Here is a 19,020-nt window from a genome sequence, read left to right on the forward strand (position 1 = left end):
CAACCCTAAGGCTGACCGTTTCTCGCCTCTGAGACCCGTAATTTTCTCTCCTCCTCTCTTCTCTCCTTTTTCCTCCCCCTCCTCCCCCTCTCCCTTCCTCTTCCCCTCTTCCCTCTCTCCCCTCCCCCTCCCCCTCCCTTCCCCCCTTTTTTTCTCTTTTTTCCTCTTTTTTCTCCCCTCTTTTTTTCTCCCCTTTTTTTTCCCCTTTTTTTTTCCCTTTTTTTTCTCCCCCTTTTTTTCTCCCCCCTCTTTTCCCTCTCCCCTTCCCCCCTCTTCCCTTTTCTCTCCTCTTCCCCTTTCCTCTCCTTTTTTCCCTTCCCTTTTCTTTTCCTTTCCTCTCCTCCCCTTTTCCCCCTTTTCTCTTCCTTCCTTTTCCTTCCTCTCCTCTTTTCTTCCTTCCCTCTTCTCTCCTTCTCCTTCCTCTCCTCTTTTCTTCCTTCCCTCTTCTCTCCTTTCCCTCCCTCTCCCCTTTTCCCCTTCCCTCCTTTTCCTTCCCCTCTCCTTTCCTTTTTTCCCTTCCCTTTTTCCCTTCTCTTTTTTTCTTCTTCCCCTTTCCCTCTTCTTTTTCCTTCCTCTTCCTTTCCTTTTCCTCTTTCCCTCCTCTTCTTTTCCCCCTCCCTCCTCTTTTCTTTTCCTTTCCCTTCTCCTTTCTTTCCCCCTTCTCTCTCTCTCCTCTTCCTCTCCCCCTCCCTCTCCTTCTTCTTTTCCCCTCTCCCTCTTCTTTTTCTTCTCCCTCTCCCTCCTCTTTCCTCTTTCCCTTCCCTTTTCTTCTCTTTCCTTTCCCTTTCCTCTCTTCCCCCTCTCCCTCTTTCCCTTCCCCTTCTCTCCTCTTTCTCTTTCCTTCCCCTCTTTCCCCCTTTCTCCCCCTCTCCCCCTCTCCCCCTCTCTTTTTTCCCTTTCCTCTTTTTTCCCCTCTTTCCCTTCTTCTTTCCTCTTTTTCTTCTCTCCCTCTCCCTCTCCTCTCCTTCCTTTCTTCCCCTTCCCTCCTCTTCCCTTCCCCTCTCCTTCCCTTTTCCTTCCTTTCTCTTTTCCCTCTCTCCTCTCCTTTCCTTTCCCTCTTTCTCCCTCCTCCCTTCTCTCCCCCTTCCTTTTCCTCCCCTCTCCTTCTCCCCTTCTCCTCCCCTCTTTTTTTTCCTCCCCCTTTTTTTTCTCCCCTCTTTTTTTTCCTCCCCCTTTCTTTTTTCTCCTCCCCTTCTTTTTTTCTCCCCTTTTCTTTCCCCCTCTTTTCCTCCTCTCTCTCTCCCTCCCCTTTTTTTCTTCCCCTCTTTCCTCCCCCCTTCTTGCTTTTCTTTCTTCCCTTCCCTTCTTTTTTCTTTCTTCTCTTCCCCTCTCTTTCTTCTCTTTTTTTTCCTCCTCCTTTTCTCTCCTTTTTTTTCCTCCCCTCTTTCCCCTCTTTTTCTCTCCTTTTCCCCCTTCTTCTCCCCCTTTTTTTCCTCTCCTTTCTTTTTCCTCCTCCTCCCTCCCCCTTTTCTTCCCCCTTTTTTCCCCCCCTTTTTTCCTCCCCTTTTCTTTCCCTTTTTTTCCTCCCCCTCTTTCTCCCCTTCTTCCTCCTCCCTTTTCCTTCCCTCTCTTTTCCCTCCCTCCCTTGTTTTTTTCCTTCCTCTCTCCTCTCCCTTCCTTTCCCTTCCCCCCTTCTCTTCCCTCCTCCCTCTCCTTTTCTCTCCCCTCCTCTCCCTCTCCCCTTCCCCCTTTTCCCTTTCTCTCCTCTTCCCCTCTCCCCTCCTTCCCCCTTCCCTCTTCTCTCCTCCCCCTCCCTTTCCCCCTTCCCTCTTCTCTCCCTTCCCTCCCCTCCCTCCCTCCCCTTTTCTTCTTCCCTCCTTTTCCTTCCCCTCTCCTTCCTTTTTTTTCCCCTTCCCTTTCCCCTCTTCCTTCCTTCCTTTTCCCCCTCTTTTCTTTTCCCCTTTCCCTCTTCTTTCCCCTTCCCCTTCCTCTTCCTCTTCCTTTCTCTTTCTTCTTTCCCTCCTCTTCTTTTTCCCCTCCCTCTCCTTTCTTCCTTTTTTCCCCCTTTTCTCTCTCCTTCCCCCCTTCCCTTTTTTTCTCTTCCTCCCTTCCCTTTTTCCCTTCCCCTCCTCTTTCCTTTTCCCCTTCCCTCCTCTTTCCTTTCCCTCCTCTTCCCTTTTTCCCTTTCCCTCCTCTTCCCTTCCCCTTCCCCCTCCTTTTCTCTTTCCCTTCCCCTTCCTCTCCCCTTTTTTTTTCTTCTCCTCCCCTCTTCTCTTTCCCCCTCTCTCTTCTTTTCTTTCCCCCCTTTTTCTTTCCTTCCCCTTTCTCTTTCTCCTCCCTTTTTTTCTTCTCCTCCCCCCCCTTTTTTTCCCCTCCCCTCTCCTTTCTTTTTTTTCCTCTCCCTCCCTTTTCCCCCTCTCCTTTTTTCTTCCCCTCTTCTTTCTTCCTCCCTTTCTTTTCCCTCTCTCCTCTTTCTCTTCTTTCCCCCCTCCTTTTCTTCCCTCCCTTCTTTCCTCTTCCCCCTTCTCTCCCCTCTTCTCCCTTTTCCTTTTCCTTTCCTTCCTCCTTCCTTCTCCCTCCTTCTCCTTTCCTCTCCTTCTTTTTTCTTCCCCTCTCCTTCTCTTTCCTCTCCCTTCTCCTTCTTTCTCCCCCTCTCCTCCTCTTCCCCTTTCCTCTCCTTCTTTCTTCCCCTCTTCTCCTCCCCCTTTTCCTTTCCTCTTTCTTTTTTCCTCCTCCCCTCTCCTTTTCCCCCCTCTTCTCCCTTCCTCTCTTCTCTTTTTCTCCTCTTCTCTCCTTTTCTTTCTTCCCCCCCTTTTCCCTCCTTTTCTCTCTTCCCCTCTGCTTTTTTCCTTCCTTTTCCTTCCCTTTCCTCCCCTCCCCTTTTTTCTCTCTCTCTTTTCTTCTCCCTTTTCTTTTCCCCCTTTCTTCTCTCCTTTTTTTTCTCCCTTCTTCCCCTTCCCTTTTTTCCCCCTCATTTTTTTCTTTCTTTCTCCTCCTTCCTCCCCTCTTTCCTCTCTCCCCTCCCCTTTCTCTCTCCCTTCTCCCTTCCCCTCTCCCTCCCTTCCCTTCCTTCCCCCTTCTTCCCTCTCCTCTCCTCTTCTCCTCCCTCTCCTTCTCTTCTTTCTTCCCCTCTTTCTCCTCCTCTTCCTTCTCCTCCTTCTTCTTCCTCTCTTCTCCTTCCCTCCCTCTTCCCTCCTTCCCCTCCCTTTTCTTCCTTCTCTGTCCTGTCTTCCTTCCTCTCCCCTTTCCTCCCTTTCTCAATTTCCCTCCAACATTTCCCCAACCTTTCCCTCAATTTTACCAATTTTTTCCCCACTTTTTCCAAAACTTTTCACTTTCTCCCAATATCCTCCAACCTTTACACCACTATTTCCCCAACTTTTCCCCAACTTTTTTCCAACTTCTTTCCAACTTTTTTCCAAATTTTTTCCAACTTTTTTCCAACATTTTCCCAACATTTCCCTAACATTTTCCTAACATTTTCTCAACATTTCTCACATTTTCCCAACATTTTCCCAACATTTTCCCATCATTTTCCCATCATTTTCCCAACATTTTCCCATCATTTTCCCATCATTTTCCCCACATTTTCCCATCATTTTCCCAACATTTTCCTAACATTTTCCCAACAATTTCCCAACATTTTCCCAACATCTCCCCCACATTTCCCCACGTCTCCCTATCTCCCCAACATCTCCCCAACATTTCCCCAACATTTTCCTAACTTTCTCGTGTTTATTGGGAATGGTTATATGCTGGACGAAATGTTCATCAATCTCTTGAAAAAAAGATTTAAGTAAAATAAAAAAACACCACTCATTATCGAAAGAGGCGAATAGTCGCAGGGTAACGACAATGTGTGTGCAACTGGTAAGTTGGTGGTGGTTCGAATCTTGCATCGGGAAAAATGTTTTTGTCACAACCCGAAAGAAAAGAGTATTTTTTATTGGCTTTCGAGGGAGAATTTCGTGTTACTGTTGGAAAGTTTTGGTAATTAGCTGCTTGAAAAAAAGGGCTTAATTATGTCCAAGGCTTGATGAAAAATTAGTTCAAAGTTTACAAGTATACATACGATGTAAGCACGTGGATGTTTTGTAGGTCCGCGTAATTTACTACATCTGCGACTTGTATGTACGTAGGCATATGATTTATGGACGTGCACGTTTTGGACCTTCGGGTACGTTCGCTATATATACACTATCCGCCAAAACAAAATTTTCCATTTTTCACTTTGCTTTTTTTTTAACAAATCTAAATGCTATTGCAAATGCCAGATGATCAAACGCAAATAGAATAGCAAAAAACGCCACGCAGTCGCAGTGAACTAATATGGTCATGGTTAAAATTTCAGTGCGCATGTGGAACACTCCCACAATCAACACCCTGAGCTATGTCACATATATACTAGACTTTTTAATGAGATGTTGTGGTGTTGTGTGCTCTCTTCTCAGGGTTTCGGTTGTCATCTTTCCTTTCTTGACCTTTCTCACTTCTGCCAGACGGTCATGAAATTTGGGCTCTGCGATTTCAAAAATATCAGCCAAAATTCTTGTGATTTGGCTGAACATTTAATACAACTAGTAGAAAATGATGTAGAAAATATTACCGATGTTTCTACAATCGAAAATTACGATCCAGTTACGACGAATGTAGAAGGTCTAGATCAAATGAACGTTGAAAGTCATGAACAAACTTCGGCGGTCAACATGCGACAGCGAGGCATATAGTCGATTTAGAGCAAGGTGTTGTTAAGAAAAGAAGGAGAAAATGTGGTAGCTGCAAACCGTGCCTGAGGAAAATAAATTGTGGCGAGTGTAATTGTTGTTTGAATAGAAAGACAAGTCATCACATATGTAAGCTTCGTAAATGCTCTAAGCTCAAAATGAAATCAAGTTGTATGGAGAACGAGTCGGGTACCGTCGCCTTTCAACACCTCGCACAGCAAGCAATTCTAATAGATAGTTCAAATGTTGAGAAATTAGGACATGCGAAAATAAATCCTGAGAAAGCAAAGGGGAAACTGCAGTCATGCCTCTGCAACGGTAAAGCTGCAGAAATTTGCATGGACACGGAGAATGCGCTTTACAAATCCCCTCTGAAACTGATGGAATCGGAACAAAGCCATACAACGGAAATTAGCACAGAGCACAATAATGTTCGCATTCCAAATCGTTCCCCTGTGACACCACTGGAACCAAAATATAATGACACAGGAAATGCAAATAATAAGCCAAATCTACCTGAATTGGATGTTATGGCGTCTGAAATCAAAGAAAAAATGTGGGCTTCTATTATTCAACAAAGTTTATGCGATCAGATTAGTAAAATCTATGACGAAATCGTCCATTTTAGAAGGAACATTTTTGATATACCCTCCGGCAGAGCGGGAAAACATTTCATTGCAGAGTTGACTTATTGGCTAAAGCAATTCAATTCCAATTCTGATCTCAATTCGATTGCATTGAAAGCCTTTATGGTGCTTCCATCTTTGATTCTCCAAAAGCCCTTGGCAACATCAAAGAGCAAAGAACACAGCACAGCGATAAAACGAAGATTAACCCTATGGAAGCAAGGGGGCTTGAATCTACTAATGAAAGAAGTGAGATTTATACAAGATCGATTCTATCATCAAGAAAACCCCGCACAGTAAATTATATCTCCAGAGTTTCCGCCAAATTGGTAATGCAAGGAAAACTATCCGCGGCGATTAAATTTCTGGATAAAGGAAGCTCCTCGGGTTTACTAGATCTTTCGCCGGAACCTTTCGAAGCTTTGAAAGAGAAACACCCGGCAGCCAGTGATGTAGAGGACGAATGCCTCCTAAATGGTCCCGTAGATCGAATCGCGTCCAATATTTTCGACCTCATCAATGAGCAGATGATTTATGACGCAGCTTTTAAAACTAAGGGCTCAGCTGGACCGTCTGGTATGGATGCAGACATATACCGACGAATTTTATGCTTAAAGAATTTCAGTAACGAAGGTAAGATCTTAAGAGAAGAAATATCAACGATGACCAAAAATCTGTTGAAATTATGCTAATATCCATCCCTGTTAAAAAGCTACACATCCTGTAGGCTTATTCCACTAGATAAACATCCTGGAATTCGATTAATTGGAGTGGGGGAAGTGCTGCGAAGAATAATCGGTAAGACAGTAACTTTATTCTTGAGAGCATAGATAAGGGAAGCAGCGGGGCCATTGCAAGTTTGTGCAGGATACAGTGCTGGGGCCGAGGCAGCAATACATGCCATGAACCATGTTTTTGAGGAAGAAGGGACTCATGGAATCCTATTAATTGATGCGACCAATGCTTTTAACCAAATGAATACAGCGGTAACATTGCACAATCTTTGAATAACCTGCAACAGAATGTCCATATACATCATTAACACCTACAGATGCCCCTCCAGGCTATTCATATGCGGGGGAGGTGAGATTTTGTCGCAAGAAGGTACCACCCAAGGGGATCCTCTAGCTATGTCCTGGTACTCAATTAACACAGCTATAATGATTCAAAGTTTGAAATTGAACATACCAGAAATCAAACAAGTATGGCTGGTTGATGACTCAGCGGGAGGAGGAAGATTGACACATTTATATAATTGGTATAAGCATTTGGAAGAGCAAGGAAAGAAATACGGCTATCTAGTAAATGGTCCAAAGTGTTGGCTGATAGTGAAGACGCGAGAACTGGCCAAAGAAGCAGAGCAGATCTCTGGAGAAGAAGTTAAAATTACAACAGAAGGGAAACGCTATTTGGGTGCTGTTATAGAATCAAAAGAATATAAAGATGAGTATTGTAAAGAAAAAATTCAAGGATGGGTACAAGATATCTCATCACTCACGGAAATCGCGAAAAGCCAGCCTCATGCAGCCTACATTGCCCTTACGAAAGCATACAAATCAAAATTTACCTACTTCATGCGAACAATTGAGGCCTTCCAAGAGTACGTAGAACCGATACATGAAACATTGAATGACATTCTCGTACCACAATTTTTTGTTCAAGAAGAACCCCTTGCGAGTGAGCTTCGTGAACTTGTGACCCTAACGCTAGCTCAAAGGGGATTAGGCGTACCGAATTTGAGAATAGAAGCTCGTTTGCAATATGCAGCCTCAAAATTATTTACTAATCAACATGTAAATTCAATTAAATAGCAGAGTGAGGCTCTGGAACCGATAGAGCAGTCTATAGATGATCTGAAGCGAATGCAGCAAGCAAACAAAGCGGAAATTATTAAGTCAAGAATGGATAACATTGATGCAACACTTTCTCCAGACCTACTGTTCTTGGTAAAGCAATCCCGAGACAAAGGAGCGAGTTCCTGGCTAAATGCAATTCCACTCAAAGATCAAGGTCTAGCCCTCAATAAGCAAGAATTCAGAGACTCGTTACGAATAAAGATACAATTTAACTTTGAACGATTTACCAAGTCATTGTGCGTGTGGAGATCGCTTTAACATCAATCATGCCCTCTCTTGTAAAAAAGGTGGGTTCGTGGCACAAAGGCACGATGGAATCCGTAATTTGCTAACAGCGCAACTGGATAAAGTGTGTAAGAATGTGGAAATTGAGCCTCATCTTCAACCCCTTGATAATGAGAGATTTGACTTGAGATCGGCCAATATAAGTCCCGAAGCGAGATTGGACATGAAGGCGGACGGTTTCTGGCTACGTGGAGCTACTGCATTTTTTGACGTAAGAGTAACGCATGTAAACTCCCGATGTAACCAAGGCAGGCCAACCCACAACACTTTTAAGGAACACGAGAACGAAAAGAAGAGAAAATACCAACAGAGAGTTTTAGATGTTGAAATGGGCTCCTTTACCCCACTTGTTCTTGGAACCAATGGTGGAATGGGGTCTGAATGCCACAAGTTTCTTACTCAGCTGGCGCAGAAATTAGCAGCAAGAGACCATGAACGTTCTGCAGTTTTCATAGCTTGGTTGAGAACCAGAATCTCTTTCGAAATTCTAAGATCGGTACATGCGAGTGTAAGGGGATCTAGATCACCTTTCTATAGAAAAGAACTTGAAGTGGTAGACGATTTTGGACTAAATGTTAAGATTGCAGAGGTTTTTTAAAGTTTCTTAGACTTTAACTTTACGTGCGAAGTATTCCTTTTCTATAAAAGTTAGGAAGAAAAACAATCATTATGACATTCGAAGAGTTTAGACAGCCCATTGGAAAGTGCATGGTGATTAGAATAGTTAATTTTGATCTAGTTTTATTTAGAATTCTTTTAAATAAGTATATAGTTAATTTGAATAAATAAAATTATGTGACTGTCTTCTCTCGGTGCTGCCTATGGCGGTATAGTTGGAGATCCTTCGGGATCTTTCTAAAAACTCTCCTCTCTGCTACCTCAAATGGGGGCGCGGCGGGGGTTTGTTTTTCTCCCCCAAAGTGCCCCCGGGTTGTGGTAGCAACCTCTTTTGTCTTCCTTTTTAATTTATGATCAGTCTAATCAATATATGCAAATGAATCTTATTATAAACATGAGAGCCCAACATATAACATTTAAGAAAGCCATCAAAACAATTGAAGTTTAAAAGTAATGATGACTTTCTTTAAGGTTATATGTTGGGCTCTCATATTTATAATAAGAATCCGTTTTCCGCCTGGCAAATCTTTAGCTACGATATATGCAAATGAAGTTTACGTAATCGTATCTATGATGTAATAATTTATGCTGAACCTAACACATGCGCAGTTCACGACGAGCTTCTCTTTCGATCTATTCAATATGGTGGTCAATCAAGAAATGTTTTTGCTTGCAAAAAGATCGTAAATTGTTGGCGCTACAAGCTCGGAAAGGTATTGAAAATATTCCCGTCTCCTTGCTTTATTCTTTAAGTGTAATCTTAAGCGATATAAAGCTTATTTGAATTCGAATAAGTGGAATTTAACATGTGGAACGATTACGGCTGATTGCTTTTACTCATAATTGATGGTTTACTGTGATGACTACCAGCTAGTAATGGACAAATATTGTGTGGAATTATGTGAACTATTAACCCACCTTCTGCATGTTCGCCTTTTATCATCTGATTACTTATAACTTTTACAAATGAGTAAAACTTTTCAACTTTTGATATCTTATAGATTGTAAATGAGATCAGGCTTTTATCAGCTCACAGAATAACAAGGTATATTTATTAATTTTAGAAATTGTGCATCAAAAATTGTCTGCCTAGAACTGAACAAGTGTTGCTAAAGATGTATGGATTAACTGCAGTTGGTATATATTGCATTTTTAGAAGGAATCATCCAAACAAATTTATTTGTAACATGGTGGATAGCAAAGTCCCTCTTTGAAAACCTACTTCAGTCATTTTACGGTGAGTTTCTTACATAAATATAATCAAATATGATTTTCGTTTGGGCTTTCCTTTTCCTTTGTATAATTCCAAATGAGCTTGATGGGTTATTGAATTATGAGTAACTTGTGTCATAGTATTACAGCATTTTACGGACTCGATTTGATTGCACTCATAAATGATGCAATGAACGGTCTCTATCCTATAAACGTCTGAAACTACTCTCTTCAACATATGTTTGCATTAGGCATCTATGTCTAATAAATGCCTCTTCTGAATCAAAACACCAGGGGCCGGTTGTTCGAAAGGCTTTTAGCTTAAACGGTGGATAACCCAAGTTTAAAAGTACTCTAACAGATCTTGTGAATGAATGAACCTGCATCTGACGCATTAAATATGTACTTCCATTGACAATTAAACTATTTACATCAAAATATTTCAGCTTAGTTGTTCAATAAATAGATGATTTTGTTTTCCATTTTGAACTTAATCGTCCCAGTAATGTTTAATGTTCCTAGTGTGGTTGTGTGTTTCAGAGTGTCTCGGTTATAATGTTCAATTTTAATTTGTAATTTAATTGTTTTGTTTTGGAAACATTCACAAACAGTTTGCACAAACTTTGACAATGAGGAAATTCTTGGCACATGCCCTAAATTGCGACTTTGAAACACATGAGAGACTTTTTAAGTTTAAATGCACAAACTGCATTAACTAACACTTGATGCTGTATATATTAGAATGGCATCACAAATTATTAATATTTAGTCTTAGTGGTGTTTTCACTTCTTCAAAATATGGTGGTGCTAATGATATAAATGCCTCTGTCTATTAAATGCTCCCTCTAGAATTGGCAGATTTCATTAAGGTGGTGTTGTTCATTGAAAATGTAGATTTACCCTGTTTTAAAAATTTAAGGAGTCGATTAGCTTGTTTCATTGTTCTGTATAATTAATGAAAAACCTTTTTAGTATTTCTTAGCAAACTAAAATGGTCATTCCTTTTACTTTCGTGCACGATAATTCAAAAAATAATAAAGGTAACTTGATAAAATTCTCATGGTTTACTCTAAAGACAATTGGCTGGGACGTGAACCATTCAGTCTATGTAAAATAGGGACTGTTTATTTTAGATAGATCATAGAAGTTTTAAATATATAGCCTGTAAAATTTTTTGGAAATGTTTTATTTATTTGAGGTTCAGCTTGGAGGCAAAAGTATTTAGAACTAAATAAAACTAATGCTGTCATTCTAGCGTTAAAACCTAGTTTGTTATCTTGTTTGCAAAAATCGTCTATTTCCCACCATTGGGTGTGTTTGTTCTTGGTAACTATAGCAATTGAAATTTTCTACAAGTCTTTTTCACTCAGAGCAACTTGACTTGCAATATGTCATGAAAAGATTTTTATTTTTTCAAAATAAAATGAAAAAAATTAATGACCTAGACTTAAAAGCCCCAGATGTTTATTGGATCATGTACAATATGTTAGTGCTTCAGTTGATCTCTGTACTCTTTTGTTTCTGTATATCTGATTTGTTTCTGTACTGTATCTTTATTGGTTATTGATGATGAAAATGGAGCTCGGGATGGTTATGCAAATTGTGGGAAATTCCAAATTGATTTTGTGCTGATTGCTTTTACTCATAATTGATGGTTTACTGTGATGACTACCAGCTAGTAATGGACAAATATTGTGTGGAAATATGTGAACTATTAACCCACCTTCTGCATGTTCGCCTTTTATCATCTGATTACTTATAACTTTTACAAATGAGTAAAACTTTTCAACTTTTGATATCTTATAGATTGTAAATGAGATCAGGCTTTTATCAGCTCACAGAATAACAAGGTATATTTATTAATTTTAGAAATTGTGCATCAAAAATTGTCTGCCTAGAACTGAACAAGTGTTGCTAAAGATGTATGGATTAACTGCAGTTGGTATATATTGCATTTTTAGAAGGAAGCATCCAAACAAATTCATTTGTAAAATGGTGGATAACAAAGTCCCTCCTTGAAAACCTACTTCAGTCATTTTACGGTGAGTTTCTTACATAAATATAATCAAATATGATTTTCGTTTGGGCTTTCCTTTTCCTTTGTATATTTCCAAATGAGCTTGATAGGTTATTGAATATCGAGTAACTTGTGTCATAGTATTACAGCATTTTACGGACTCGATTTGATTGCACTCATAAATGATGCAATGAACGGTCTCTATCCTATAAACGTCTGAAACTACTCTCTTCAACATATTTTTGCATTAGGCATCTATGTCTAATAAATGCCTCTTCTGAATCAAAACACCAGGGGCCGGTTGTTCGAAAGGCGTTTAGCTTAAACGGTGGAAACCCCAAGTTTAAAAGTACTCTAACAGGTCTTGTGAATGAATGTACCTGCATCTTACGCATTAAATATGTACTTCCATTGACAATTAAACTATTTACATCAAAATATTTCAGCTCAGTTGTTCAATAAATACATGATTTTGTTTTCCATTTTGAACTTAATCGTCCCAGTAATGTTTAATGTCCCTAGTGTGGTTGTGTGTTTCAGAGTGTCATGGTTATAATGTTCAATTTTAATTTGTAATTTAATTGTTTTGTTTTGGAAACATTCACAAACAGTTTGCACAAACTTTGACAATGAGGAAATTTTTGCAATAGGGACATGCCCTAAATTGCGACTTTGAAACACATGGGAGACTTTTTAAGTTTATATGTACAAACTGCATTAACTAACACTTGATGCTGTATGTATTAGAATGGCATCACAAATTATTGATATTTAGTCTTAGTGGTATTTTCACTTCTTCAAAATATGGTGGTGCTAATGATATAAATGCCTCTCTCTATTAAATGCTCTCTCTAGAATTGGCAGATTTCATTAAGGTGGTGTTGGTCATTGAAAATGTAGATTTACCCTGTTTTAAAAATTTAAGGAGTCGATTAGCTTGTTTCATTGTTCTGTATAATTAATGAAAAACTTTTTTAGTTTTTCTTAGCAAGCTAAAATTGTCATTCCCCTTACTTTCCTGCACGATAATTCGAAAAATAATAAGGGTAACTTGATAAAATTCTCATGGTTTATTCTAAAGACAATTGGCTGGGACGTGAACCATTCAGTCTACGTAAATAGGGACTGTTTATTTTAGATAGATCATAGAAGTTTTAAATATATAGCCTGTAAAATGTTTTTGGAAATTTTATTTATTTGAGGTTCAGCTTGGAGGCAAAAATATTTAGAACTAAAAAAACTAATGCTGTCATTTTAGCGTTAAAACCTAGTTTGTTATCTTGTTTGCAAAAATCGTCTATTTCCACCATTGGGTGTGTTTGTTCTGGGTAACTATAGCAATTGAACTTTTCTACAAGTCTTTTTTACTCAGAGCAACTTGACTTGCAATATGTCATGAAAAGATTTTTATATTTTTCAAAATGAAAATGAAAAAAAAATTAATGACCTAGACTTAAAAGCCCCAGATGTTTATTGGATCATGTACAATATGTTAGTGCTTCAGTTGATCTCTGTACTCTTTTGTCTCTGTATATCTGATATCTGTACTGTATCTTTATTGGTATTATATGATGAAAATGGGAGCTCTGGATGGTTATGCAAATTGTGGGAAATTCCAAATTGATTTTGTGGGCCATCCTTCCAGGTTTTCCAAAAAGCCTGAGTAATTGATTGCACTGGGAGTCTTAGCAATAAAAAAGTGCTGACTGAGGAATTTTGTGCAAAGAGCAAGGATTTATGAATTTACAAACATGAATTTTGAAACTTGTTCTCATAGGTTTGAGTTTTTGTTTTCTTCTGGGGGGGCTTAAACTTTAGATACATGATATCTAGCTAGCAACACTTTCTGACATTAGATAAAATTAAATAGAATAAATTTCCTCTTGATATATAGTTGCATCGGTAGTCATGGTTCATATGGCCGATAGGTGGAGAAAATATTTACCAATGATTTTGACCTGTTGTGGGTAGAAAAGCTAATGAAAGATAAAATGAACAAGCTGCCATGTATTTTATGATTTTACAAGCTGCCATGTATTTTATGATTTACAGCTTGAAAATTCTGTATTTCGCAATTGCTTTTCCGAGTTGCTCGATATATTATAATATCAACTATAACAATACCGTTTCATGTGTATATAAAGATCTTTTTTGAAAGATTCAACATTGCTCTGATGCAATTATTACTTTTTGGCAAATTTTTAGGGGGGCTGAGGCCCCCCAGTAAGATTTCTTGGGGGGCCGAGCCCCTCAGCCCCCCATACTCTATGCCTATGCTTGTTCTCATGATTATTTACATGGAGAAAGAATCAAATAAATCATTATCACAATTAATTTTAAATACAATAACTAATTACCTGAAAAATATTGAATGTATTGAAAATATTGATCGTTTTAGAATTTAGACATGCAGTATCAATAATATAAATTGTACGGTAAATTGTGCAAAAAACTCAGGGGGGGGCATTCGGCACGCCCAGTACGCGAAAAACCGGGTAACGAGGATAGATTTCGGAGAAGAAAGGCGAAGGAAGGAAAGCCCGGAAATTTTTTAATTTTCTATGTTTTAAAGAGAAACTATAAAGTTATTTTAATGAAGTGAAGCTTGTTGAGAAAAAGATATTCCGATTATAAGTATATCTAGATATATATCTTATAAGCGTATGTTTTTGTTTGCTGCCTTTTTTAATATGACTTCGTCCTCGCGCATCGAATGTTGGAATTTTCTGAATATTTTTTCGGTCGATTTCTTTTGCATTAGTTCAACGTTTTAGAGTAAGAATGTTTGTTATGCCAAAGCATTTATTTCACGTAAATGACGTTCATTTTTTTGCTTTGTTAGATTAAAAGTCCAGCGAGAAATGAAGTGAAAGGCGATTTGAAAACCACGAGGTAAGGCAGTAAGCCGCCATTTTATTAAATTTTCGTACTTTTTTTAATAGTGTGTTGTTTTTGTTTTATTTTAACATTCCATGCCCCAACCGAACACTTCAGTAAGGGTGCAGTAGTTTTAAAAAGATTTGTGGTTTAATTTTATTAAAAAATCCGCCTTCAGTCGAGAGGCGAGAGGAATGGCGAATTATTTCAGACCATGTATTCGGTGTTTGACATAATTGTGGGACCTGTGTTGCCAAATTAGTTTGTATTTTGAAACATTCGATTAAGTGCTAAGAAAAGAAATGGAAAACTAACTCTTTAAAGCCCGTTTTTGTTTTTGCTAAGGCAGCTTGATGCATGTAGTTTGATATATAAGAGGGGTCAGCACCATTTAGTAGCCTTAGAATAAGGGGAAGTAGAATTGTTTAAACGTTGATTCAATGTTGTTTTATCAGAGTCTGATGTTAATATTTTGTGTTTCAGATTGCTTTTGCCAATGTTTTGATCTGAAGGCTTAAAGAACCATTTTTACAATATTGGAGATATGTAGTGGAATAAATGCCTGGAAAGACAATTATTGTCTGACAATATAAACTATAAATTGAAACCGGAATGCAATGATAAGAAAGGGAAATATGGAATAAATGCCTGGAAATACAATATAAACTATAATTTTAAACTGGAATGCAATGATAAGAAAGGGAAATAAACTATTGCTAAGTCTAAAGAACCACTGAAGCTGAAGAATTGAGATACAACAATCTTTGACTGACTTTAGGTGTAAGACGTTCGCCCAGCTATTGTAGACCGCATGGAATCGATTCAAGTCCTTTAAAAATTTGTGAATCAAGATGAGAATGAACTTAGTGAATCTGTAATTGCTGCTATATGTTTTGGCTAAAATATAAAAAAAACTGTTGTATGTCTCCAAAACAAAGGAGCTTATATTTATGATACCAAAAAGAACAGGATGTTTGACATCAGAAATACAAAGAATTCGGCACACAGAGACAATTCACCTTTTAAAACGAAACCAAAAAACTAGAAGCAAAAAACAAATTGTGCTTCAAAACAAAACTAGAATGCACTGCTTTTAAAAGGTTGAAATATAGGAAAGGACAACTTTTTTCTAGGCGTTTAGTGATTCGTTTATAGTAACATCGCTCACGATGATGTTCGGAGTTGATCGGCATGTTGTCGTACATTATCATACCACGTGATCTGCTAAGATCACATGGTAATTATTGCCTATGAAACTAATCTCAACGTTAAAAAAAAATTTCTTTAGATTGGTGGCGATCGAAGGTGGACAGCAAGATCGAAGCTCAGCAAGATTGAAGATTGTTCGAAGAAGAAGGAGTTCGCCGTTGACTAAAAGGTGGGTTCCGGCGATTATATGCGTAATCTGCGGTTGCTTTGTCCGACCCCAGTAGGGGGACCGTTTGCCTGGAGCGTTTTGGTCCCCCGCACGCTGCTAGTTCCCACTTGTAGGCCTTTACACTAATCTACGGGAAGGCCGTAGGCCTTCCTTAAGGAGTACAGTGTAGCTGAGCCGAACCCTTTTTTTTCGTTGTATATAGGTTTATCTGAACAGCTAGTTGTCAAGATGAATGCGAAGACTCGCCCGGCCAAATTCAAAATGGCGATGCCAAAGAAAACCACCACCTGGACCGTTCGCAGACCTTTCTGGGCAAGATTGTTGTGCTGTCTGGTCAAAGTTAAGTATTTTACTTTGATGTTTGTGTGCCTTCGGCTAATTGTTGGCCAGAAATGACAAAAAGCCATATACAATATGAAATATTCTGCGTACAAGGTTATCTAAAATTTCGAACTTAATTCTGCCTGCAATGATGATAATTTTTTACTGAAAATTTATGTCATGAGCAACTTCCGCACCTATAGACTGAAGCAGAACTGAACATTTTGTCATTAACGTTTATCTCAACAGCCAGTTATCAAGACGAACGTCAAGAGAACAGTTGAAATAGAAAATAGAAATCAGTTCAAGACTCGCCGCCGCCGAATTCAAAATGGCGATCCCATACACGTGGACCGTTCGCGGACCTTTCTGAGCAAGATTGTTGTGCTGTCTGGTCAAAGTTAAGTATTTTACTTTGATGTTTGTGTGCCTTCTGCTAATTGTCGGTCAGAAATAACAAAAAACCATATACAATATGAAATATTCTGCGTACAAGGTTATCTAAAGTTTCGAGATTAATTTTGCCTGCAATGATGATAATTTTTTACTGAAAATTTATGTCTTGAGCAATTTTCGTACCCATAGACTGAAGCAGAACTGAAGATTTTGTCATTAACGTTTATCTCAACAGCTAGTTATCAAGACGAACGTCAAGAGAACAGTTGAAATAGAAATCAGTTCAAGACTCGCCCGGCCGAATTCAAAATGGCGATGCCGAAGAAAACTATACACGTGGACCGTTCGCGGACCTTTCTGAGCAAGATTGTTGTGCTGTCTGGTCAAAGTTAAGTATTTACTTTACTGTTTGTGTGCCTTCTGTAAAACTAGACAATAATTAAGGTAGTTATAAATGCAATTTTATATTAATAATGTCTTATTATATTAAAGATTTTCCTTGGTCAACATTGGAAGTGAACAAGATTTCTGCACAGAGGTAATTCGATTGTTTCTTCTAAATTTATATTAGCCTTGCAGCTGAAATCTTGTCACTACCTTGTAATACATATCAACTGCCTGGGTATGTATTTTGTTATTTCAATAGTATAAGAGGGAATTTGCTGCAACTAGGATCTTTTTCGTGAAAATTGTCAGTGCGGTCACAATTTGGTTAAGATTGCTAAGTGAACTTTGCTTCTATACTCACTATGTGTCACCAGTAATAAATTCCTGTGGTGGTCTTGAAGAAAATATAGCAACCATAGTTATATATAGAAGGATGAAGTAACCATAGATTACCTGACCAAAAACTAGACAGTAATTAAGATAGTTGAAAATGGAATTTTATATTAATAATGTCTTTTTATATTCAAGATTTTTCTTGGACAAGAGTGCAACATTAACTGTGGATATGAACTTTACTTTCAAATGAACATTGGAAGTGAACAAGATTTCTGCACAGAGGTAATTCGATTGTTCCTTCAAAATTTATATTAGCCTTGCAGCTGAAATTCTTGTAGTGACTTTGTAATACATATCAACTGCCCGGATATATATTTTTTATTTATTATAAGGGGGAATTTGCTGCAACTACGATCTTTTTCATGAAAATCGTCAGGCAGTCACAATTTTGTTAAGATTATAAAGTGAACTTTGCTTCTATACTCACTATGTGTCACCAGTAATAAATTCCTGTGCTGGTCTTTGAATAAATATAGCAACCATAGTTATATATAGAGGGATGAAGTAACCATAGAATACCTGACGAAAAACTAGACAATAATTAAGATAGTTGAAAATGGAATTTTGTCTTAATAATAACTTCTTTATATATTCAAGATTTTCCTTGGTCAAGAGTGCAACCAGCCACATTAGCTGCTGTGATATGGACTTTACTGTCAGAGGAAAATTGGAAGTGAACAAGATTTTTGCAGAGGTAATTTGATTGTTCCTTCAAAATTTATATTAGCCTTGCAGCTGAAATTCTTGTAGTGACTTTAATACATATCAACTGCCCGGATATATATTTTGTTATTTATTATAAGGGGGAATTTGCTGCAACTAGGATCTTTTTCATGAAAATCGTCAGGCAGTCACAATTTTGTTAAGATTATAAAGTGAACTTTGCTTCTATACTCACTATGTGTCACCAGTAATAAATTCCTGTGCTGGTCTTTGAATAAATATAGCAACCATAGTTATATATAGAGGGATGAAGTAACCATAGAATACCTGACGAAAAACTAGACAATAATTAAGATAGTTGAAAATGGAATTTTGTCTTAATAATAACTTCTTTATATATTCAAGATTTTCCTTGGTCAAGAGTGCAACCAGCCACATTAGCTGCTGTGGATATGGACTTTACTGTCAGAGGAAAATTGGAAGTGAACAAGATTTTTGCAGAGGTAATTTGATTGTTCCTTCAAAATTTATATTAGCCTTGCAGCTGAAATTCTTGTAGTGACTTTGTAATACATATCAACTGCCCGGATATATATTTTTTATTATAAGGGGGAATTTGCTGCAACTAGGATCTTTTTCATGAAAATCGTCAGGCAGTCACAATTTTGTTAAGATTATAAAGTGAACTTTGCTTCTATACTCACTATGTGTCACCAGTAATAAATTCCTGTGCTGGTCTTTGAATAAATATAGCAACCATAGTTATATATAGAGGGATGAAGTAACCATAGAATACCTGACGAAAAACTAGACAATAATTAAGATAGTTGAAAATGGAATTTTGTCTTAATAATAACTTCTTTATATATTCAAGATTTTCCTTGATCAAGAGTGCAACCAGCCACATTAGCTGCTGTGGATATGGACTTTACTGTCAGAGGAAAATTGGAAGTGAAAAGATTTTTGCAGAGGTAATTTGATTGTTCCTTCAAAATTTATATTAGCCTTGCAGCTGAAATTCTTGTAGTGACCTTGTAATATATCAACCGCCCAGATATATATTTTGTTATTTATATAAGGGGAATTTGCTGCAACTAGGATCTTCATGAAAATCAGGCAGTCACAATTTTGTTAAGATTATAAAGTGAACTTTGCTTCTATACTCACTATGTGTCACCAGTAATAAATTCCTGTGCTGGTCTTTGAATAAATATAGCAACCATAGTTATATTAGAGGGATGAAGTAACCATAGAATACCTGACGAAAAACTAGACAATAATTAAGATAGTTGAAATGGAATTTTGTCTTAATAATAACTTCTTT

General features: G+C 38.0%; 1 protein-coding gene and 2 long non-coding RNA genes across 11 annotated transcripts; 2 read left to right on the forward strand and 1 right to left on the reverse strand.

Annotated features, from left to right (window-relative positions):
• Positions 1-2,263: 2,263 nt before the first annotated feature.
• On the reverse strand, positions 2,264-3,539 carry LOC114544687 (octapeptide-repeat protein T2-like; the record flags this gene model as incomplete). Its single annotated transcript, XM_028563256.1, has 2 exons — positions 3,439-3,539; positions 2,264-2,894 (listed from the first exon to the last, which is right to left on the reverse strand). Coding segments are annotated over exons 1-2 (732 nt in total), but the record flags the coding sequence as incomplete, so codon positions are not given.
• Positions 3,540-8,676: 5,137 nt separating this feature from the next.
• LOC114544686 lies at positions 8,677-16,142 on the forward strand. 8 transcript variants are annotated; one of them, XR_003690502.1, is made up of 9 exons: positions 8,677-8,762; positions 9,051-9,094; positions 9,206-9,286; positions 11,068-11,111; positions 11,223-11,303; positions 14,121-14,170; positions 14,639-15,029; positions 15,444-15,533; positions 15,736-16,142. It is a non-coding gene; the product is annotated as an uncharacterized LOC114544686 (long non-coding RNA). The 8 variants fall into 8 exon arrangements; XR_003690504.1 differs by having other exon boundaries at positions 14,639-14,933; XR_003690505.1 differs by lacking the exon at positions 14,639-15,029 and having other exon boundaries at positions 14,121-14,178.
• Positions 16,143-16,746: 604 nt separating this feature from the next.
• LOC114544685 lies at positions 16,747-18,597 on the forward strand. Of its 2 annotated transcripts, none has more exons than XR_003690500.1 (3): positions 16,747-16,788; positions 17,166-17,255; positions 18,571-18,597. It is a non-coding gene; the product is annotated as an uncharacterized LOC114544685 (long non-coding RNA). The 2 variants fall into 2 exon arrangements; XR_003690499.1 differs by lacking the exon at positions 18,571-18,597 and adding an exon at positions 17,631-17,655.
• The last annotated feature ends 423 nt before the right edge of the window (positions 18,598-19,020 follow it).

This window comes from Dendronephthya gigantea, unplaced genomic scaffold (assembly GCF_004324835.1).
Source record: "Dendronephthya gigantea isolate DGI-Jeju-01 unplaced genomic scaffold, DenGig_1.0 000904F, whole genome shotgun sequence".
Classification (NCBI taxonomy): Eukaryota; Metazoa; Cnidaria; class Anthozoa; order Malacalcyonacea; family Nephtheidae; genus Dendronephthya; species Dendronephthya gigantea.